The sequence below is a fragment of the Ziziphus jujuba genome, chromosome 2 (genome assembly GCF_031755915.1).
Source record: "Ziziphus jujuba cultivar Dongzao chromosome 2, ASM3175591v1".
Lineage (NCBI taxonomy): Eukaryota > Viridiplantae > Streptophyta > Magnoliopsida > Rosales > Rhamnaceae > Ziziphus > Ziziphus jujuba.
Window position 1 is genome coordinate 30,522,336 of NC_083380.1, and position 23,807 is coordinate 30,546,142.

General features: G+C 32.7%; 3 protein-coding genes across 4 annotated transcripts; 2 read left to right on the forward strand and 1 right to left on the reverse strand.

Moving 5' to 3' along the window:
- The first annotated feature begins 406 nt into the window (after nt 1-406).
- Nucleotides 407-8,189, forward strand: LOC107419471 (transcription repressor KAN1). 2 transcript variants are annotated; one of them, XM_060814562.1, is made up of 6 exons: nt 407-1,809; nt 2,268-2,326; nt 3,010-3,055; nt 3,492-3,669; nt 7,088-7,181; nt 7,721-8,189. In XM_060814562.1, the coding sequence occupies exons 1-6, from the start codon at nt 972-974 to the stop codon at nt 7,838-7,840; spliced, it is 1,335 nt and encodes a 444-aa protein (XP_060670545.1). In that variant the 5' UTR covers nt 407-971; the 3' UTR covers nt 7,841-8,189. The 2 variants fall into 2 exon arrangements, with proteins under 2 accessions (XP_060670545.1, XP_015883701.2); XM_016028215.4 differs by having other exon boundaries at nt 409-1,809; nt 2,268-2,344.
- A 10,140-nt stretch (nt 8,190-18,329) lies between these two features.
- LOC107419470 (uncharacterized) lies at nt 18,330-19,423 on the forward strand. The gene has a single exon (XM_016028214.4). It carries the CDS (start codon nt 18,694-18,696, stop codon nt 19,144-19,146), a length of 453 nt encoding a protein of 150 aa, XP_015883700.3. The 5' UTR covers nt 18,330-18,693; the 3' UTR covers nt 19,147-19,423.
- Nucleotides 19,186-22,980, reverse strand: LOC107419469 (annexin D5). Its single transcript, XM_016028213.4, has 6 exons — nt 22,783-22,980; nt 21,308-21,453; nt 20,872-21,090; nt 20,494-20,706; nt 20,315-20,404; nt 19,186-19,668 (listed from the first exon to the last, which is right to left on the reverse strand). Exons 1-6 carry the CDS (start codon nt 22,856-22,858, stop codon nt 19,465-19,467), a joined length of 948 nt encoding a protein of 315 aa, XP_015883699.1. The 5' UTR covers nt 22,859-22,980; the 3' UTR covers nt 19,186-19,464.
- Nucleotides 22,981-23,807: the final 827 nt, after the last annotated feature.

Below are 23,807 nucleotides of genomic sequence, written 5' to 3' on the forward strand. Positions count from 1 at the left end.
ATTAGAATTATGAGTAACTCGCTTAGATCGCATGGGAAAATATATATATATATATATATATATATAACACGTTTGGGTTTATGTATCACTGTCTAAAACATTATTATAGCAAAAAAAGAAAGAGAGAGAGAGAAGAAAGTGGGGGAAAAAAATAAAAGAATAGAAAATTAATTATTCTATCTCTTTCATGCAAAATTTAAAAAATAAAAATAAAAAATAAAATTTTTTTTAACCCGTCGTCTCCGGGGAAGGGAATAGAAATTGCGAAACCTCAGCAGTTTTTGCGTGTGTCTTGACTAATATAAGAAAAGGATAGGCAGTGAGAGAGAGAGACAGAGAGCTCTGTTGGAGTGTCATTTTCTTATATATACTCTCGAGGCATCAGGAAAACCCATAAACCACCCCCCTCATCTCTCTCTCTCTCTCTCTCTCTCTCTCTCTCTCTCTCTCTCTCTCTTTGCTTTTCCAATCCTTTCCATTTTTAATCTCTATTATTATTAATTATTAATATTTATTTCCATTATTATTTGTTTTTATTTATCCATCACCAAACTCTCAATTCCTCAAATCTCTTTCTATTTTTCCGGAGGATGTTTGTTTCTTGAGGAAAAAAAAGTCTTCTTTTTTTGTTTTTCTTTTTTTTTTTTTCTCTCTTCAACACCACACTTTCTCTCTCTCTTTTCTTTTGTTAATTCTGATGAGCTTTTCAGTTTCTTTCTTCTGTAGCATACTATAAAGATCTATACTAGAAACCCCAACTCAATCTCAGTCCAATAATACATGATATCTATATATATATAGGAAAAAGAAAAAGACACCCACCAATAATGAAAGAATCACAGCAGAAATCTGTTCTCTTTGTTTTCAGAATTCTGTTTGGTTGAAGTGGGTTTTTTCCACTTTGTTTTCTTTCTAACCCAAAAAGAAACATTAAGACAGAGCGTTTTTTTTTTCCATTTCTTTGGAATAAAATGCCTCAAAAAGAAGGGATTTTCGATGTACATCTTTCTTTGAATCGGATTCCTGATCTTTCTCTTCACATAAGCCCTCCAAACAGTGCTCCTTCATCAATTTGCACCGGAACAACTAACGAAGGAGAGTCCGGTAATTTCGATGTATGGCAAAGAGGAGACGAAGAAGAAGGTAACAACAATCTAAAATCTCATAGTGACAGCTCCATTAGAGCTAGTGATCCACTTGCAGATACCGAGCTCTCTCTCGCAAATCCTTCAGCTTTGGAAGCTGAGAGTCCATGGAGAAGGAACTACTTCAGCAGCAGAGAAGTAGTTGATCCAGAAGTTCAACACAGACATGTAAATCATGGGATTTCCATCCCCGATGTATCTGAAAAGCTCAAACCCATCAAAGGAATCCCAGTTTACAACGCTTACGGCTCTTTTCCTCCTTTTTCTTCATCTTCATCATCGAGAAGGGATTCCAAATTCTGCTTCTATGAAATGCCACCATATTCATCATCTTCTTCTTCAGAAGCTCCTTTTCGGTCCTATGGTTATGGTACTTCTACTACTGGAGGTTTCGAGCACATGCCGCCGAGGTTTAATGGTATAACCATGGAATCTCTCAGACCAATTTCCCAACCGTTTCAGTATTTGGATCATCTTCACCAGTACAACAACAACAACCACTATGGGATTGGTGCTGCAGCTTCGGATTTCTCAAATGGGTTTAGATCCAGATTCATGCCCAAGTTTCAGAATAAGAGGAATATGAGAGCTCCAAGAATGCGTTGGACTAGCTCTCTCCATGCTCGTTTTGTTCATGCTGTTGAGCTCCTTGGCGGCCATGAAAGTATATATATTTGTATATGTTTATATACATATATCTATATAGCTCAATCCCTTTCTCACGATATATTTATATATAGTTACAGCTCGTTTGTTTCTATTGTGGAGTTGTCGTTTGCGTCCTATTACCAGTAATAGAAATAGAATATACAGGAAGCTGATGCCTCCGGTATAATCTGGACGACAACGCCCAGTAGAATAAAATTTTATATAACTCTAGTTATTCAAATTTCTTTTCATTGGGGTTTCGTGAATTTTTATTTCTTGTTCTATTGCTCACAATAGGATGCAGAACTGTAATGTTCAGTATGGATATATTCTGAGCGACGAGGCCAAGTAGAATAAAAAATTTTTGTTTGGTTGTAGTTATTGAAAATTTTGTTCTTGGGGTTTCTTTTTTTCTTTTTTTACTTTTCTTGAACTTTAATTATCTCTTACATTTATATGTGCATGTTTTTGCAGGAGCAACTCCAAAATCAGTATTGGAGCTAATGGATGTGAAAGACCTTACACTTGCTCATGTAAAAAGCCATTTACAGGTACAGAGAAGAAAGAGAAAGGGAAATTAATTAAAAAAACAAATACCATTATTGATTTTCTTCTTCTTCTTCTTCTCTGTTTTCAAATTCACAGTTAGTTTATTAGTTCCTCACATTATATCATGTGTGTGTCTCTGTCTCTGTGTGTGTGTGTGTGGTGGAGAGGAAGAGGATTAAAGAGTTTTGGCAATGAATGTGGCACAAGAATCGAGGGATGGGATTGGAAAATTGAATGAATAAAATGGCTGAATGAACAGTGAAGTCCCTGTGTCTTTAGAAACAGGACAAGTTCTACTTTTCGAGAGAGAGAGAGAGAAAGAGAAAGAGAAAGAGAAAGAGAGAAAGTAGCCATCATTTCTCAATAATAGATATAGCATTTACTGACCTTACCAAACATCAACCTCGTGGCTATTAAAATAAATTTAAACAAAAAAAAAAAAATTTAAAAATACCCCCAAAGGAAAAATAGAAGCAACTTGTTTATTTATTTATTTATTTCTACTAGGGATTTTTGTTGTTTTCTATTCTTTTTTTGACAAAGTAAATGATCTCTGCCATCTCCTACCCTTTATTTTATTTATTTTTTTAATCTCATTGATAAATTTTTTTTATTGGTTTTTCTGTCCGATATATTTAATTTTCTTTGTTTGTTTTTGCTTTTACAGATGTATCGTACTGTTAAGAACACTGACAAACCTGTAGCTTCGTCAGGTAATTCGTATTGCATAGCCTTGAGCTGCTTATTATTGTTATAATTAGATTTATCAAGTTATTCACCAAAAAAAAAAAAAAATTAGATTTATTAAGTTTCTGCATTTTGACTCTTCATTTTGACCATTATTGATTCCATCTATATAATTTGATGGTACTATCACTATTTTATATATGTATATAAACATACATACCTACATAAATATACATGTACATATGTAATGCACATATATCTATGCACTACAGAAAATAATAGCCTGTAAAATCTTAGTAAGATAAAAACTGTACACATTTTATTGAGGACGACCCAAAACCTAAAAAGTAAAAGTGGATGTTCATATATATATATATATATATATATATATTCTTTCATGTACACACACACATATATATATTAAGAATGTGAATTTGATGGAGGAATATTATTATATTTCAGATGGGTCAGGAGAAGATGATATTTTGTCCACAACAACAACAACAACACCACAGTATGAAAATGCAGAGTGCTTATTAGTCAACCATAGAGGAACTTCAACTTCAAATAATGGAACTTTAAATTTGGAGCATGATTTGGTTCACTCCAATTCTAACAATCTTTGGACCAACTCTTCAAGGTATTAACTTAAAAGCTCTCTCTTCAGGTGAAAAAAATAAAAATAAAAAATAAAAAAAAATCTTATAAGCTCTCTCTCTCTCTCTCTCTCTTTACTTTTTGACTACATTTTTTTTTTTTTTTTTCCTTCACCAATGCATGGGCATCTTTAATTAGCTTTTCATGGAAAATGAAAACCCAAACGTCCAATTCCCTTTTTCTCAAACTACAAAAGTGCTTCTTTATTACAGCCTTTGCTTTTCATTTGCTTTCTTTTTTCCTTTTGTTCTTTCTGACGCCTGTGAGCGTTGTTCGTTCATTATGTATACATACATATATATATATATATAGACATACTTGGCATAATAAACTTTAAGAGTAAGAGAAACAAAAAGCTTGGAAACTTGAGTATGAAAAAGCTGATTGCATATATTAACAAAGCATTGCACACTGCTCATTTTTTCCAACCCAATGCCACTTTTTCTCAGATGATGTTTCCTAGAAAATCCATTGCTATCTAGCCGGCTCTATTTTTTTTTAAACAAAATGCTCTTAGCTAGTCTTTTTTTTTTTCTTTTTTTTTTTCTCAATTATGAAATTTGGAACTTGGCCACCTAAGAACGTCGTTAATTAGCTTAATTAATTGCTTATTTTTGTACTTTTTTTTTACCATTCTTGTTTTTCACTAGGTTTTTATTTTTATTTTTTTTTTATTTTTTGATAAGGTGGCATCTTAATTGGTAGATAGGGATAGGGATAGAAAAAGATAGTTAGAAGATCAAGACTCTTAGTATTTTTGTTATAATTGGGTTTTTAGCATTTTAGGGTTCTAGAGCTGAATACATCCATAAATTGCCCGTGAAAGAGATTATACATCAGTAGTTTGATAATATGTTACATAATGGCATGCAAGAGTTTCAAATTATAAGCTAAGTATATATGCAAGACTAAGAAAGAGATTATCCTTTCCATTGGACCAAGTGAAAATTAAATTAACTAGGATACGAATTGAGTAGAAATTAAAGCACGCATGTTTTATATGTTTTAAAGGGAAACTAATAAAGCAGCTAAACAACAAAGAAAAATCATACAAGGGCAACAAAAATGAAAGCATAGGACATTAGGAGTTTAATAAATATACAAATTGAAAGAGGAAGGCATATATACTTAGTCTACCTTTGCCTAGCTAAGAAAGCTCTGAGACTGAAAAGCTATTAATTCTGTTTAAATAAGTAGTTCTCCTCAGCTAACGCTGTGGAGAGTACATATAGGCACATAGAATGTTATTTATTCTCCTTGTCATTAGGCTAATTAATTTGCAGTCCTTGTAGTCGTCACTTAATTAATTAAATTGGGAATTACCTTTGTGAACCTAGCTAGATGCACTGCGTTAAGCCAATTACATAAGTCGGTGTGAAATGCAAGACTGGTTAGGATTGTACTAAACTATTTTAAATTGACCCAGTCTAGTGTCCCAAACGGCTGCTAATTAACCCAAACGGCTGCTAATTAATTAGAGGGTTAATTCTATGGTTTATATTTGATTTTAATTACAAGTAAGACATTTGTTGTAATCGGAATTTTGTAAATAAATTTTACAATTCCTTATGACACAGTATAATTTATCATTGTGTATTGCCTTCTTAAAGTTTCTTTCAGAATCTAATTGATTCTTGTTACATAACTTTAAAACTCTTGCTTAATTATAATCTTGCTGTATCCAACAAGATAGAAAAGTTAAATGTGTTTTATTTAGTGCGTTTCTCCTATGGTTTTCAAGCTTCAGTTTTGTTAAAGTATATAAAGCAATCTCGGTCCCCTAGAAGATTGAACGTTATAAAATGGTATTCTAACAAGGCCGTATCAGAACTTATAGGAGGTGGGACGAGAATATGTTATACACTTTAACATCCGTACGTTTTATATGTAGGCTTACGTGTTGCATTTTTTTTCACTTTAATTTTCTTGAATGATAAAAATTAAGTTCACACATCTTTTCCATGAAATATAGAGGATTTGTCAGTATTTGACAAATCATATATTGGTAGTATGACTTTGTCTGCGATGCATGCCATTTTTCTTAGTCCTAACATATGATTCACATGTATAACATGGGGGCTGTTGGATAAAGGAAAGACAGGAAGTCTTGAAGCTTTTTTTTTTTTTTTTTTTTTTTTTTTTTTGGGGGTATGTGTGTGTGTGTGTTTTTTTTTTCAGTTCAAATTAACATTGTTTAAAATATTTATAATTAAAGTTCAGATTTGGAATTAATATTTTATCATATTGCATGCATGAAACCAATTTATAAGGAACGCGAAGTGAAATTGCAAAAGTACATATAAAAAAGAAACTACATGTTAACCCTTAAAATGCAAAGTTCATAATGATTAATTAACCTAATTAAGATTTCTAAAAAAGCAACATAATTAAGAAATTTAATTACTTGATGTTTGTGATATGTTCTACAAGCGTTAGTTAATTACTTTCTATGGTAGACAGGGATTTGCTTTGATGGTATTTGGATGCTTGGTTATAATATTTATGGATTTACTAAAAGCTCTACTTATTATATTTCACACATCTATTCACATTAATTTAGAGTTCTAAATTTGTATTTATATATATTGGCATTTTTTTGGATAAGATAATAGTTTATATAGATGTGTGTATATATATATATATTTGTATATTAAATTGATGAAAGATATGTGCACTAATTGTTGTCAGCTCCTTTAATCAAGTGGTATATCTCTTTATTAAAAGGACAATTGATATGACTCCGATTATAAGTAATTAAACATTCAAATTATAGGACAAAAGGGGTCAGGCAGGAAAAAGGTAAGCTAGACGGACTCCCTTAAATTGTAGAACACGAACATCTATAAAAATAAAATTAATATAAAAAAAAAAACCATAACCAACTAATTAACCAAATTGGATTTTGTAATTAAGTCTAGTACTTGTTATGTATATTGATTCAATTCATTAGGTCTTACTTATAATGAAGATTACTAAACTAATCTATATTGTTTATATATTGTCATGTTTCAATCAGCTGTTTTTTCATTCACATATCTGGATTTCATAGAATCCAAATACAGTTTATTTTTATACGATTACATAAAATTGTCATTGATGAATTGTATGTAATCCGGCAGAAATACATTGCATTCGAATTTCGTTACAATCTCAATATCCAAATGTAAAGCTTCAATAAATATAGATCTGTTGGCATTAAAAAAAAAATTTCCTTATCCTCCTGAGCTGTACACTAATAAGATTTGGTGGTATGCCTGAAATATTTTCTTCTTATTCTAATTATGTTTATAAGAATTTTAGGCTCTCAGCTTTCATGTTCTTCGCATTATTTAAAAGTTATCAGCATAATTTTTTCTTAGGATATCATAATTTAGCTCAGTAAAAACTAATTACATATGCAGTAAAGGAGCATGGTTGCAAGCCAACTCAAGGGACTCAGATGAGCTTATGCCAGAAATCCTATCTTCTCGTCAGAGAACAACAAACCAATTTGAGGTATGAACTGAAATACAAGTCAAACAACTTCTGGGAAATTTTCAAATTTGTTCTAAATTGTTGTTTGCTTCCATATTTGCTATAATATTTTGAGAAATTTTAAAATTATTTTCACATAATTAAAGTAATATGATGTATTTTCTAGGCAAACTCCTGTCTTCTTATTGATATTCATTGGGGACATTCAAATTTGATCTTTTGTGAACTATCTTTAATTTAAAATGGCACTAAGTGTTATTAATTTGTCAAATCAGTATGTCATCTATTATAAATTGGGAGGTAATTTCTATGAGAATGTTTTCCATTATATTAATTCACCCAATCATAAAATTCAGAGAAATTAATAACACAAATTTTGATCTTCTATGCAGAATATGCATGATTGTTGAGACCATTGTAACTACTGTTGAGTTTGCTTAGCCAGTAAATTCTAAGATAAAGAAACTTCCGTGCATAAATTACATCATGTTTTATCATCCATTTTCAATGTGCATCAGATCAAAACATGAAGGTAAGAAAAATGTTTGATCATTTTGCAGGGAAACAGTTGGGCACAATCAAAAAGTTTTGTGGAATCTTCAAACTTAGGGCATGTGAATCCAAGCTTGGAGTTCAGCTTAGGGAGACCTGATTGGCACAACAAAGGATCACATGATTGATATTGCTTAAGTCAGATTTGATTGATCTCAGTTACTTCTATTGCTTAAAGAAAAAGAAAAAATAATATTAAAAAAAAAAAAAAAAAAACATATTTATATATAGGTACAGTTTCTCTGATCACGAAGGAAAAAGAAAGTCAGCTTATTATTTTCCATGCATGTCTCTGTATATTTCAACTTTCTTTTTTTGTTTTTTTGCTTTTCGTTTTTTTTTTTTCTTGGTTTCTAATCTTTAATTTGTCTAAAGCTGCTATTGATGGTAAGTTTGATGTTAGTCACTGCGTTAATGTCATGAATGAAAGAAAAAGTAGAAAAAAAGCTTGAATCAGCTTTATTGATCAATTACTTATATTACTTTCTCTCTCTCTTTTTCTCTTTATATCTCTCTAGGTCTCTTTCTCTATATAAAATTTTTCCTTCTTTTTTTTTTCCCCCCAAAAGAACCTTTTTCTTCTAATCTCTTTATTGCTTAAAAGTAATTAGTACCGTGTGAAAACTTGACTTTGTGATATCAATTGTCTGATTACGATATTATTCATCTTCAGTTAGATATGTCTTTAATTTCACTCAATCATAATATACCCTTTAGAAAGAACGGGGGAAAATCAAAGGAAAAGCAAAAAAGAAATAACTATAGAAAATTAATAATTATGTAAGAGGTTGGGAATCTAATTAATTTACACGCAAACATTACTTTTAGCATCCATCATTCTTGCCTAAAGGTAATGCTCCTTTTTAAAATTTGATTACAACATCATTATCAAAATCAGAATATTTACTTTTAACTAATTAAGCATATTCGATCTCTGATTATTGTTGTCGTTTCGATAAATATTTCTCTTTTTACTATGAAAGTCAAGATAACATGATAAGCTGTATATGAATGGCATTCCAATCAATAATTTAAAACTATCATATATATATATATATATTACTCTCAATACCATCCAAGTAAGCATAATGCATCAGCTCTAGCTTCTTATGTATATCCAATAGCATTATCACAAGACAACTCGTTACCTACAAAGTGCAACATCAAAAAGGTCTGAATGTCATGTAGGCGTTACAAAAAGACAATTTAATTGAAGAAGTTTTAGAATAAGAAAATAGAAGAGATAAAAATAAGAAATGCAAATAATTTCATTGTTGATTTAAAGTTCTCAATATATTCAGTACAATTTCATGTGCTGTATTTATAGAGCTTGACAAAAGATAAATAAATTTAATTATAAGAACAATTATAGGAATGGCCATATAAAGAAATATTGTATTAGCTGATTCTGTTATTCTTGGAAACTTGCACTGATGCCTCTATGATAGTAGGAATTTACTCCGCCATTCTTGCTTGATTTTGTAGCTTGATTATTGGCATTAATCTCTTTATTTATTTCCTTAACATTGCCCCCTCAAGCTTGCTTTAAGAAAGAAATTAAGGAAACACATAGTCAACTGAGATTTTTTTCTTTTGAGCCCTTTTTTTTTTTTTTTTTTTTTTTGGGGTTAAGGCTAAAATAGATATTGTTTTAAGGTCAGATCTATTAAAAGTCATATAAAATGATAACACATAAATATATATATATATATATATATATGAAATTAGTATTCATATATGCATAAAATAAATATTTAAATCAAATTATATATATATATATATATATAATATCCAAATCATATATATTATACTAATATGTCCAAAACTATTTAAAAATATAACTACTCATAGATACCGCCAATTTTCATTTCTATTCCTCCACAATGTCACCTCCGGACTTAGTATAAAGGCCTATAATATAATAAAATATTCTTTGGACTTCAAAAACTAAACTAAAGACATTGATACGTACCAAATGTCATAAAATAATTTATACATCCATAAAATTACATAAATTGGACACCAAGTGGTGCAATTATACTATAATGCTTAGATTCTGATATCCAAAATTGAGATTTTTCATATGAATGCCAATTTTACAAAATTGAACCTTTCAATGGATCCTTTTAATATTTAATTACACTAATCCAACTTTGATTTTGTCCAATTTGTATAATTTTTATCCTAACACAATCCAATTTTATCTAGTATTTAACTAATTAATCCAAAAAATATAAATATTATCAAATGATGTCCAAAATTCATAAACTTTATAGTATGAGAAATATATTAATGTTCTCACCTTGGTCTAAAAATGTCATGATAGCCGAAAAACTCATTGGAAAACTAGGTCAAAATTCTCGTTGGTAGATCTCTCAAACCGTGAGGAATGTTAGCAAATGGATCATGCGAGTGGATTTAGAAGTCTAAAAATGAGGAGAGAAGTGTATAGATTGGCCTAAAACACCAAAATTCCATCCAACCCATGTCGAAGACCTACCATGGAGTTGCCAAGACTTCACTGGTCCGATCTGAGCCCATCCAATGAGTTAGACCGTGAAATTTCAGGGTTTTGTCAAAGGTTGCACAAGCTTCCTGATAGTCCTTCTCATGTAACTTGGTGGTGGTCAAAAAGAGGAAAAACAACGACAACCCGATTGGTACTCAAACTAGGTTTGGGTTGACCGAGTTCAGATCGTCAAATCTGGGGAAAGGTTTCTCGGGTTTGAAGGATAAAATAGGTGTTTTGGATTTTATTCACTGTTTAGCACACTTTCCAATACTTATATAGGGCTTTGCATCATCGGCAAACTAAAATTTGGCGCTGATTTAAACATTGATATAATACTGATGTTTAAAATTTTTCAAAACCATAAATTTTTATCTATGACAGCCCAGACCATCCGCATGAGATAGTGTCTTCTTTGGGCCTGGAGAATCCTCTTGCAACCCAGCCCTCAAGGTTTTAAAAGGCCTCTCAAGGGAAAGGTATCCACACCCACTTATATGGAGTATTTCATTCCCCTTTCCAGCCGATGTAGGATCTCACAATCCTCCCCCCTTGGGATCCAGCGTCCTCGCTGGCACACCAATCCGGGTCCGGCTCTGATACCATCTGTGAAAACTCAGACCACCCGCATGAGATATTGTCCTCTTTGGACCTGGGGAATCCTCTTACAATCCAGCCCTCAAGATTTTAAAAGACCTCTCAAAGGAAATGTATCCATACCCACTTATATAGAGTGTTTCGTTCCTCTTTCCAACCGATGTGGGATCTCACATTATCCATAACTCAGAACTTAACATACCATCAATCTATGAACTCGTACCAATAAGCTCTATATAATGGTATATCAATCAAACTAAAATCTTGATCATAGAAAAAGTCAATATGGGATCCACATACGGTCTGCTTGATCAAATCCGGTCAAACTTGTACTACAAAAATATTTTAGTACAGGTTGTTACACCATCCATGGCTCGAGATTTGCATAGAGCATTTGTTGGTTATTTATTTTATACTATAAGAGCATCTCCAATAATGTTCTTCATTTTAAAGAACATAATTTTCAAAATAAATATCCTTTATTTTTTTGTAATAAAACAAATTTTACAAGAGACCAAACAAAATTACAACTTTCAATCTGGATTAAAGGTTGACGCTACTCAGGCCTCTCCTCCATCTAAATTTCAGTAAAATCAACAAATCACCTACCTAGCTCATAAGCTAGTTTGTTAAATTCTCTACTAGAAAAAACACAACTGAAATTTCAAAAACATATTAATTTGTTTCTAATATCCTCCATTAAAAAAAAAATTCAAACCCAGATAATCTTCTGATGAAAATAAAAGGCCCACAGTTGCTTTAGAATCAGTTTCAATTATTCTATCTTCAATACTGATGTCAGGACCCGTCCAGAATTCCTCCCCGGAACCCTAGACAAGCCCTGATCCCAGGGACATACCACCGAACCTTCCAACGGAAAATGCGGCAGCACCTCCCCTAAAGGTAGGACTAACCAAAAATTACCTGCACTGAAAACACACTTCTAAAAACATCCCCTTATTCCTCCCACGTTACTACAATTTGTTTCCACAATTTACAGCACTTCAGAGAAATAACGGCAACTCAGTGCATAAATAATAACTACACGTCCAATACAATATACAGAGCATTATACAGATAAATGTGGAATTTATACAATGACAAATAAGAAGTAATATAGGATTGAGAGAAAAAAGGGAAGAAATACTTCATGAACTTTTGGCAACGAACTGAGACGTTGGGCTCGTCCCGGACAATCAACGTCTCCCAACCTGGACCTAGGGGAACGGAATTTAAAAACGTGAGATACTAATCATCTCAGTGAGTGACCCTATCTACTGTACACCTTTAATATTAATAATATACCAAATAAAGGGATTTAATTAATCAATACCGAACAATTAAATAAATAAACAATTGAGGTAACAATTTCTCTCAAAACCCTCACTATTCACTACATTGGAAATGTTCCCCTTTTAAAACATTTTCACAAAACCCGATATTCGTACTTCCCGAAAATCAAGGGATCAAATAATTTAATAAACAACAAATAAATAAATAAATACCCCAAATATAAATAAACTGTAATAAATTATAATAAATAATTTTGTACTCTTTGGGGTTTGAAATTTCTATCCGAAAAAAATTTGTACTTGACGCACCACACCATATACCAGTGATGCCCTCCGATACCCAGCGTCCTGAGCACCGACTGGCGGGGAGATTAAAGAGAGAAACTTGCAAACGGCACTTCGGCGTCCCGACAGTACCGCTACTGAAACCATCATCTCGGCCAAAGAGGGGGGCCGCTATGTGCACTATATTAGACTTGCCTGCCCACGGTCCAATGGCAGCTCACGGGAGAAATAATAATACTTGCGCGCTGAACCACATATACATATACCAGAACACCAATACTGTGTGAATGCGTCTAAAATAATTATTAAACCAACCGTACCGTTTTCCAAAATTACTGTGGAAAATATACCAAATTTTCACACTTACCATCCCACATATTTTTATTCAACAAACCGGTACGAAAACATCGATAACGGATAAAAATAATTTTCCTCGCAATACACGGTTCAACAAATAATATACCACGGGCATAATTATAAAAATTAAACCACCAATTTGAACAAATAATTTTCTTAAAATATTCAAACTAATTATGCCCAAAAATAATATAAAATCCAAATACAACGAATTACTGAAAACATTTGCTTATGTGTAATAAATACAATTAAATCACGATAAAATAATAATCGAAAAATTCTTAGTAACCCAAAATTCCGTTTAGTATCAATGGGTAAATATATATATAAAATAATATTTTGTTCCCGATTATATTTAAATTCCACCACATGAGCATAAATTACAGATATCAATTTAACACCACATAAATATAATTAATTACCCCAAAAATATTTTCAAAGGTGGGTCACTCACCTGGAGCACGCAATTAAACCATGATCCACCATGGGATCAATTCCACGACTCACCGGTGCTCCTAGAACACAATTCACACACAGTCAAATAAATTAATATTTTATTCGGGCAAATAATACCCGGTACCCGGGGGGTCAAACACAAACGTTATCCAAAATAGTCGAATAATATACCGAATCGAAACTCGTGGAATAAGGATCGCATTATCGGTCTCCATCGACCCCAATTCCGCCGGAGGTGGCCGAAATTTGGCCGGAAAGCTTCGGTCGGTTTTCAATTCCTCGTATCTCGCAAACCGCTTCGAATTTTTGAGATTGGAGGCCATATTTGAACTCAGAGGACCCAAAATAGGGGGAGAGGGGTGGCAATTTGGACTGGGCTGGCCAGAAAACACAAGAAAAGAGGAGAGAGAAATTTTTTCGGCCGACGGCTTCTCCGGCCCGATCGGGGTGCGTCCGGCGGCCGGTGACCGTGAGATTTTGCGGCCGCGCTCGTCTCCTCCCTCCGCTCGTCACTGGCCAGCTCGTGTAGCTTATGGGTGGCCGGAATTTGAAAAATACGGTGAGGCCGAGAGAGAGAAAGGAAAGGAAAGGAAGAAGAAAAGAAGAAGAAGAAGAACAGAAACGGGGCTGGGTCCCCTTTTTTCCCACGTGGGGAAAAGAAAAAAAAGAAAAAGAAAAAGAAAAAGAAAAAGGAAAATAAAAAAGAAATAAATTAAAATTAATTAAATAATATTAATAATAATATTATTATTTAAAATAATAATAAAATAATATGATATTACACATGGTTGACATGTGGCTCTCAACATGGTGACACATGGTCACCTTCATTAAGTCACACGTGGCACATCGTTACACGTTTAAAAATAATATTAAAATAATACGGTGTTTGAAAAACTCTACAGGTCCATAACTTTCAAACCACATGTCCAAATCGGACATGCCGCTAGTCTACGGACTCGTATCGACGAGCACTTCACAACCATGCATGAGTCAAAGCTCAACTTTGCATGAATAAAAAGTCAACTCCGGCACCTCTTGGACAGTTTAGACCTCAACTTGTTTTGCTCATAACTTTCAAACCGTAACTCCGTTTTCAACGTGCTACTAGTCTACGAACTCGTGCCAACGTGTACTTTGTAACAGTACCTCAGTCAACCTAGAATTCCAACTGAATCAAAAAGTCAACTTTTGACCTCTTCGATCAACGGTCAAAGTCAACGGTCAATAGTCAACCTCGGTCAACGTGCAAAAATTCCGACATGGTTTGGGACTGGGTGTTACAATTGACTTTAGCATAGAAATCAAAACCAAATTTAATCAACATCAACTCTATAGTAAGGGAGAAAATCTTCAGTGCAACGGTGGTACCAGGTCAACTGGTACCTCTCCAAGTGATATTATGACATGTGTAAACAATTTTCAAGTACCACCAGAAGCTCACATTTCTAATTTAATTTTTATTTATTGAAAAGACCTTGTTTTTGGTTTTTGTGCTGCCTCTGAGACCATTCTTCTTCTTCATCTTCAATTGTGGCTTCTCCATCTCCAAAGAAGTGAACAAAAGTTTAAAGCCACCTTCCATTATTTCAGAACCATGGAAGTTTTAGCTGCAATTTCACTCCAACAACTCCAAACAATGTGGCTGACTGTTTAGCTAAATATTCTCTTGTGATTCCTTATGTTGCTTGAGGTGCACCCTACTAGGTCAAAATTGTTTGGAGAATGATGTTACAACTTCATCTTCTCCATCTCCTCCTCCGTCTCCTTTTAAATTGTTAATTATTTAAACACTTTCTAAAGATAATGGGTGTTCTAGCGAATTAGATCTCTCATGAATTATAAAATTTAAATTTTTTTTTTTTTTTTTGGTAATAAGAAACTTGATTTTATGATTAATGGGTAATTTCTCATAGAATGATAATTCTCTAAATATAAGGAAGAAATTATAATCCCTCGTGGTATTTTAAAGTTTCACATAATAAAAAAAATTGAATATATTTTGTCAATTTTAAGCTTTTGTTCATTTCTCTTGAGATATGGAGAAGCCACAATTGAAGACGAAGAAGAAGCGTCAAGAAGGGTCTCTAAATTAAATTAAATATCACTTGGAGTGGTATCAGCTGATCTGGTACCACCATTGCACTGAAGATTTTCTCGTAGTAAGGGGAGATAGCCACTATTCACTGGTTAACAATGGACACCATAACTTCACCTTTATCATTCCTAATCACGACCCCTTCCCAAACTAAGTGAGAAATTGTGGATGTAGCCCCGTCCAAGTTAACTTTGTACTCTCGTTCCTCTGGCAGTATCCATTTTTGCAAGTTAACATGTACATGCACTATTTTTCATTAACTGTGTGAAGCCTCTAAACTCAAGAAGCATGCTTTGTCACTCTATCCAAAAGAACAATATTGGGTTTCACCGTTTCTTTATAAAGGCCAGCGTTCATCCTATTACAAATTGCCCAACTGATATGCACAAATCTTTCAAATGAAAAGATGATAGCTTTAAGTGAGCCCGCCATAAAAGATCACAATAAGAACCATAATTGATCTACATAACATCAACCCAATCCATCTTGGACCAAATACGAGTTTCATTAATGCCATACCACAATGCAAGAATCACATTTTTTCTATCCGACTTACACCAATAGCAACTATCATCCTGAATTAAATTCTTTTAACTTTAGCTGCATGGCACGTGGAATAATATCATGGCATGCTCTCCAGAGAGAAATCATAATTTTATTTGGGATGTCAATTAAGCTTCCAGATAATCTTCTACCATTCCCCCAAATCTTTCGTTCTGCAATCACCAAGCCTCTTACTCTCATTTAACAAATAAGCAACGCGGTATCGTAACTTCATGGAATAAAAACCAGAATGAGTGTGAACCCAAGCTTGCCGGTTAGCTCAACCATTACCACCAATTAATGGAATACTTATTATAGTTTCAGAATCTTAATTAATAAGATAGAGGGCTCCAATAACACACTATATAATTACTTTTTATTTTGTATTTATTTTTATAAACAATTATGATTCATTTTTTCCCCCTCTATAACAAAGTGGTATTTAAAAAAAAAATGAAATATAAAAATACAATTAATAAGTATAATTATAATTTTGCATAAAAAAAATTGTAAAGAAATAAACGAATGTGTTTAAACTTTTATATAGAGATTTGGATTCAACTCTCTAAATTGATCCTAACTGCACTTTTTATTTTAATTTTTTTAATTAGAAAGCGTAATAAAATTATTAAAATAATGTGCTATGTGAATCGGACTGGTTGGTTTCTATTTATGTGGTAACTAAATTTGTTTTTTGGTAGAATTCATGACGCCAACTACTCAATTGTAAGGGCAGCATTGGGTCTTCAACAACAACAACAACAATAACGTGGATGGAGCAAGAATAAGAATCAAGATCAAGATGAAGAGATGGAGTTGACCCCCGAATGCAGTGAAATCGGCGACCATCGGCCACTTTCTGGCTGCGGTCGTAGTGGAAGTTGCCAAGTTGTGGAACATAGCATTTGCCCCAACCCCAAGTAATTAATTAACAAAACAACGCCTCACTGATATCAAATTTTATATCTATCTGGAAACTACTTGGCTACAACCAGCTTCGACAAGACGTGGAGATTTTGGAATGTGGAAACAGGGGTAAAGCTTCTTCTTCTTCAAGAAGGACATAGCAGGGGAATGTACGGAATAGATCTCCATCTTGATGGATCGTTAGCCGCATCTTGCGGTCTCCATTTCGATTGTTCATGTTTGGGATCTTCGAAGCGGTAGAAGCATTATCGAATAAGCCGATTTTGGATTCAAGTTTTTCACCAAATGGATTTCTATTTGGCCAATGGAAAAGAGGAAAAGTAGTTGTAGGATATGGGATTTGAGAAAGAGGAGATCGGTGTATGTGATTCCAGCACATTTGAATCTGATTTCTTCACTCAAATTTGAGCAACAAGAGGTATTGTTTTTGTTGTAACTGGGTCGCATGATACCAAGGCTAAGATTGGGTGGTCAGGCAGTGGTGATGAGTTTAAGCATGTTAGGACACTCTCTGGACATGAAAGAATACTTACTTGTGGGGATGTTGCAGGAGATGGGCATTTCATAACAACTGTATCTTCTGATAGAACGACCAGCAATAATGGTGATAATGAGAAGGAGAATCAAGCAATGGATATACAATAAATAAAGTCTCCATTTGACATTTTAAATGATTGTAAGTAGTTGTTTGCAAATATATATTCTTAGGTGAAAGAAATTTTGTTACAAGCTTGCTTCTTTTTTTTCTCTTTTTTTTTTTAAAGGATATATATATATATACACACCAAAATTCTTGGAGGAATTTATAGTGGTTTCATTTTAATTTAATGTTTATTTATAATTTTTTCAATAAAAATTATAATTTTTATAATTTATAATTGATAGATTCTCAAAGAGGAGAGGTTGTAATTAATTCAGCGTAATATATCAATGTTGTTCATAAAAATGGTAAGTTTTGAATGTTGAGTGTGACAAGAGGGTATGGACGTGGAAGAGCAGAGAACAGAGAACAGAAAAACAGAGGGAAGAAGACGAAGAGAAGAGAAAAAAGAGACTGACAAAAATTTATAACAACAAACAGACTCATGATCGTTCTACTTCCCATCCATATGCATGTTTATCCTCATTACATTGAATCTATCTAATATAACCAAATCCCATTTTTATCTTTTGTTCCACCTAACTCTGTCCTTCTGCCACATGTCCATACTGTCAATCATATCTCATCCACTATTTATATATATATATATATATATCATGTCTACAAATTTGGATAACATATAAAATAAAATGTTTTATGGAAAAATACAATTCTAAATTAAATAGGTTATTTTATTATTATTATTATTATAAAACACAATGTAGTAAAGTTTCTATAATTTTTGAAAATCAAGTGAAATATTTTCAGATTTTTTGTAAAGTTTAATGCAATCAACCCAATATCTATCAGTCAATATACTATAAGTTGTTTGCACTGTTGAGCAAAATGAAAAACTAAAAAATAAATAAATAATTAAAAAATACCAAATCAATGTTCCAAAAACAACAAATAAACCAATAATTCGTTTTTGTCTCCAAGTTGATTTTATAAATATAATCTCTCACACTTTTTGGCAAGGAAAAGTTATTTTTACAATAAAATAATTTAGATAACCACCAAAGATATTTCCATTCACTCCGACACTTAATATATATATATATATATATATATGCGTCTAAACATTTAAATGTTTAGTGGCATAATTAGGGTCTCATTTTTAGTCTCCATATCAGTTATTCTCTCAAATAAATTGGGAGATAGTTCCCAGAACAGCATTTACATATATATATATGTATGTATATAGTGAAGTTGTGACACTGAAGTGTGATAAGTTGTGAAGTTTACAGAAGGCAGATAAGGAGAGGGCAAGAGAACTGATGGCCACTGGAGAAGCAGTGAAGGCAGAAAAATGTGGGTGCTGTGGGCTATGGGAGGAATGCACAATGGGATATATTGGCTGTGTGCAAGAGCGCTATGGTGGTGTCTGGGTTTGCGGCCTCTGCGAGGAAGCTATTAAGGATGAACAAGCTCGGCTTGGCGTCGGAGTAGGCGTGGAAGTTGCTTTGAAAATCCACGCCACCTTCAGAGAGACTGCAAATGCCAATCCCACACCTTATGTTACAGATTCCATCATGCAACTCATCAAGAAGATCATATCATCTTCTTCATCTTCATCTCAGGCATCACCATCCAATGTTTCTTTGCCGTATAGCTCCTTTTCTTCAAACCTGACAGAGAAGTCTGTAGGTTCTACATGTAAAGTGGCTAACTCATGTTCAAGTTTCATTGCTAATTTTCTCAAAGTCTCATCTGTTTTCATTTATCAGTAATATGCATGGATTTCAATTGAAAATTCAGAATATATCATATACATAGATAAGGTCACCAAGGACCTCAAAACATCACTAAAGGATTCAAAATATTGAAAGAGCTACAAGAGAGTCGAAAACAGTAACTGAACACACCGAACATCCAGAATGTTACCGTCAAGCTGTCATTACAAAGCATGCTTTTTGACATAATATATGTATCAAACAAGGCTTACAGATATTAAGCTGTACATAATTGTCTGTGCACTTGACACATTAATTTACAGATTTACAATCTTATACTATGCACAACTTTATTTGCCTTGCCAGTCTTTTTCCCTAGTGGTTGGGACCCAAAAGTGAGAGAAGGAAAGTTCTGTAGTGACCTGATGTTTCTGAATGAACTGCATCATTCAACGTCTTTCTGTATTTCTTTGCATATTCAGCTTTGATATACTGCATATCGATTTCAGTCCTTGTCACAATCACCCTTATAAGAGTGGTGTCGTCGGTCCCTAGACCCTTCATTGCCTTATGCAAAACCTGCAAAGTTACAAAATCTCATACATTTTGTGTCCTTGATAGAGATAGTGACATGATCTTTACAATGTATGAAAACGATTGACAAACAAGAATAGCTTGTAAAAAGTGAGGGATAGAAGAATTTCTCGGTGACTCATATATGATACAAGATGATTATGCTGGAAATGTTATACAGTTCTATCATCACTGAAATGTCAGTTTCCTGGATGACCACCTAAACACCCATTCTTTAACTTTTAGCCACTGCTAAGAAAATTAAACAGTCATCTCTCTTTACAGATAAACAGTTCGTGAATTTGTCAGACAAAAACATCAAACCTTGAGTCAACCTTCGTATGCAAACAAATTTCTTCTTTCTTTTGTTTTAATTGACCATTAGCTCTTTTCAAATTTGCACAATATATGAGATTTGTACGAGAAGTCAAAATTGAAGTGTCTGGAACACACCAGAACAGTCATATACGAAATTATGCATATGAATGATGGTAACATATGGCTATGACTGCCTCAGTGCACCTTTTTCAATAAAAATTTACAGTTTTAATGAACTACGAAATAAATTAAATCCATTTTCCTTCCACACTAAAATACTGTAATCTGTAATCTCAATGAAACACCACCTATACTTGAGTGTGGGGCAGCATACCTTTGCAAAATACTTTGCAGGATTCTCCGCACTTCGTAGTATTGTCAAAAGACCATGCTCAAAATGGCCCGATGTCTCGCTCTTTACCGCCTGATAAAATTAAGATTAGCTAAACATTAAAACAACGAATCCAAGTTTTAAAATTTGAAAAGATTGGATGATACAGAAATAGGATGTACCTTTTTTAGTGAGCCATATGTGTCACGGTAAGCAGAACTTACAGCAGCCAAATGTGCTCTGCTTCTTTCACTGAATATGTGGATGAAAGTCTTCTCATCGGTCCCTAATTTCTTTTCCCCTGCTTTATACAGAGCCTTTGCATCCTTCACGACCAACTCTCTATCAAATTCAAGACCTTCATAACGTTGATTGCTTACATATGCTAGCAACAGCTTCAAGTATTTACAACAAAGTATTAGTGACTTCTTTTTCTTCTAGTAATAACTACCAAATAAGGCAATCAAATCGAAAACAAAATAAAACCTCCCAAAATTCGGTGATCTAACTGCTCTAACTCTATCGTATACTTGATAGGAAGGATGGAGAACTCAAACCACCTTTTTATGATCCCCAGAAGTTCGACGTTCAATATCATGCTCAAGGTGAACACCAAATCTTGCATGGTATAGTTGTTTGAAATGCTGTATCTGGGATGGCGTGCGAGAACATATTACTTCAGTGGCAGCTTCAAGATTAAGACTTTCTGAACTTAATCCCTGCTTTATGATTACTGCATCACGTCCAGCTGGATCATTCATCCAGAGCAGAACAGCAGTCTGATAAATGCAGAACAAAAACGAACAAGAACAAAAGGAAATGTTAAAGATATCAATATAATTAAAATAACAACTTTGACACTAGAACAATTCTTCATTTAAGCTTTGACATATGCATAAATCTTCCAAGTAATTGGAAAAACAAGCAATGGATTGATTTGTTTTTCAAAATCTACATTAGCCTAATGGCACTTGTCTGTGTCTTTTATATTGGTACCTCTAGTTTGCCACTAAGCTCCGAGATTAAACGTTTAAGAAGGTCCTCATGGTACATTTTTCTATATTCTTGTTGGATGAGGGCACGCTGAGTAGAATCCCGGTGGGCAAGAACATTGATCACTGCAGCAGTATCACATCCAAATCCTGGAGAAATAAAACCAAATAAATTGGAAAAATCAGAAAAATCTTTCTATTGAATCAGTTTCGCTAATTATGATTCTTTACAAGAAGCATTCCAGTCTAATATTACAAATAATAACTCAAAAACAGCACAATCCAGAATCCACATATGATAATTTCCAGAAAGCATTTGAAAGTATCTTCTTTCAGAAATTTCTAAATTTTATACAAGGAAACTAATAATATTGAAAAGTATTTGTCTGTTTGTGTCTGCTTGATATACATTATTTATCTTACTTCCTATCAACTTAAGATCCTTGACATGGTATAGAGCCTCTTTATCCGTCTGATCTTGTTTTTGAATCCTTCTAATCCCCATTACTGATAATTTTTATTAAGCTGAAACTATAAGGAAATATATAGTCTGTCAGGTCTTGTTTTCATATCTTGCCAACCTGCCATTTCTGGTACTTTAATTAATGAACATAAAAAGAATGAGTTCTAAATGGATTTTTATTTTAATACTCTCTTCCTCCTTGTGTTACTAAATCAATTGCCGTAAACATCAAACTCTACAAATCAAATTGAATATCCAAGTTTTGCAACCACAAAATTTTAAATTGTTCAGGAAGTTTAAAAAACCAAAACGAAAAAAGTCAAAAGATTTAAAAACCATTTAAAGAAGAATTGACTTCTAAAAATAACATTAAATAATTTTGCGAAAATTTTTCCTCAGAAAAAGCCATTTAAGCAGTCATATACCATCAAGACATAATAACAATAAAATAACTACTCAATTTTGTAAATAAATAAAAAATTTACTTGGTCGCTTAAAAACAAAATCAAATGTTATGTCTTCCTCCGGTATTCCAAACTTTTGAAAAAAAAAAAAAAAAAACAAAAACAAAAAGGAAAAATGTTTTTAGGACAGAAAACATGTTTAAAGCTACTTAAAATTTCTTGGAAAAAAAAAAATCAAGAACAAAGAAAAATACAAGACTAGAAGAACAATCCCAGAATAATTTCAAGAAAAAACCCATTATTTACACATGGTGATTGGAAGACTCAACCATAATTTCTAACAACAAACTTGGTACAAATTTTTTTTAAAAAAAATCATTTTTTTCCTTTGAATCTCAATACCCAAATAGGCCTCCAAAATTGAACATACACATAAACACATATATACATGCCTACATACATGTATAAATTTTGTTTCTTTATAACTGTATTAGAATTTGAAGAACTTGCGAAAGAATCCATTTTTTTTTTTTTTACTATTTCTGGAAACCCATTAAAGAAACACCAAACTTGAGCATGAAAACTGAGAAGAATAAAAGAGAGAGAAAGTACCCTTAAAAGCACGGTGAAGCTCAATAGCATCGTTTGAAGGGGAAATTGGAATGGGTGGAATACTGAGAGTCGACATTTTTTTCTTTCTTCTTTCCTTCCTTCCAAACAGTCTCTCTGTGCAAGACAACAAAGGCAGATGCAGAGGACAGTTTACTTCGTGATAAACGATGATATCCAAATGCGAAGTAAATTGTTTCTTACAAACTCAAACCAACCGCATTTAAGTAAACGAAAAATTTACACGCTTGGTCCCTTACAAATCAGTCCCTTGGTTTTTGAAAATTACAAAGATGGACCTTTGATATACTTTTTTTGATTGCACCTCTGTCACTTTTGCGTGTAAGTTTTTTTCAGTTCTGTACAGGTAAACTGTCATATTTTCGTACACATATATTCAAATGAAACGGGGAACTATTATAATACAGATGAGATTGATATTTTATGCTCATGTAGTTTTAACTGAAAAATTTATCTTTTAAAGAACAACTTCAAGAACAAAAATAATTTATTAGGAGTTAATATATCATATCATAAATTCCATGTTTGTCACTAAAAAGAATCATGCCGTGGATTTAGAATATATTTAAAAAAATATATTAGGTAAAAATTTCAATAAATAATTTTTTTATAAAATTAACCAAAATAATAACTTTAGTAGTTGAGTATAACTTCTATGCCTACAAACATATAAATTCGAATTATAAAAGATAAAAAAAAAAATTTAGACAGTTTATAATATATGTTTATCTTAGAAAAAAAATTCTTTATAAAATTTTTCAAATTAACTTTAAAAAAAAAAGGTGAAAGTGCAATAAAAGTAAAAATAAGTGTATATATATATGTATATATAATTAATGATTTTCTTATAATTTTTAGAAATAGATTTATATTTTTAAAACTTGAAAAATGTAGGGGTATTATTGTACTTTGAATGTTTCAAACAGCTGTACAAAAGTCAATTCAAATAGACTATATTCATCTTCCATGTGTCTTTTCTTAAAAATTTGGGTGTTTTAGTATTTTCA

Bases quoted from the DNA above. Each gene is read 5' to 3' on its own strand.
- LOC107419470 (XM_016028214.4), top strand. From the start codon at position 18,694: ATGGCCACTGGAGAAGCAGTGAAGGCAGAAAAATGTGGGTGCTGTGGG.
- LOC107419469 (XM_016028213.4), bottom strand. From the start codon at position 22,858: ATGTCGACTCTCAGTATTCCACCCATTCCAATTTCCCCTTCAAACGAT. The intron at 21,454-22,782 runs GTACTTTCTCTC...TTATTTCTCCAG, and splicing joins GCTTCACCGTGCTTTTAAGG to GATTTGGATGTGATACTGCT. The intron at 20,405-20,493 runs GTACATCCTATT...TAATTTTATCAG, and splicing joins CATATGGCTCACTAAAAAAG to GCGGTAAAGAGCGAGACATC.
- LOC107419471 (XM_016028215.4), top strand. From the start codon at position 972: ATGCCTCAAAAAGAAGGGATTTTCGATGTACATCTTTCTTTGAATCGG. The intron at 1,810-2,267 runs GTATATATATTT...ATGTTTTTGCAG, and splicing joins GCTCCTTGGCGGCCATGAAA to GAGCAACTCCAAAATCAGTA. The intron at 2,345-3,009 runs GTACAGAGAAGA...TTGCTTTTACAG, and splicing joins ATGTAAAAAGCCATTTACAG to ATGTATCGTACTGTTAAGAA.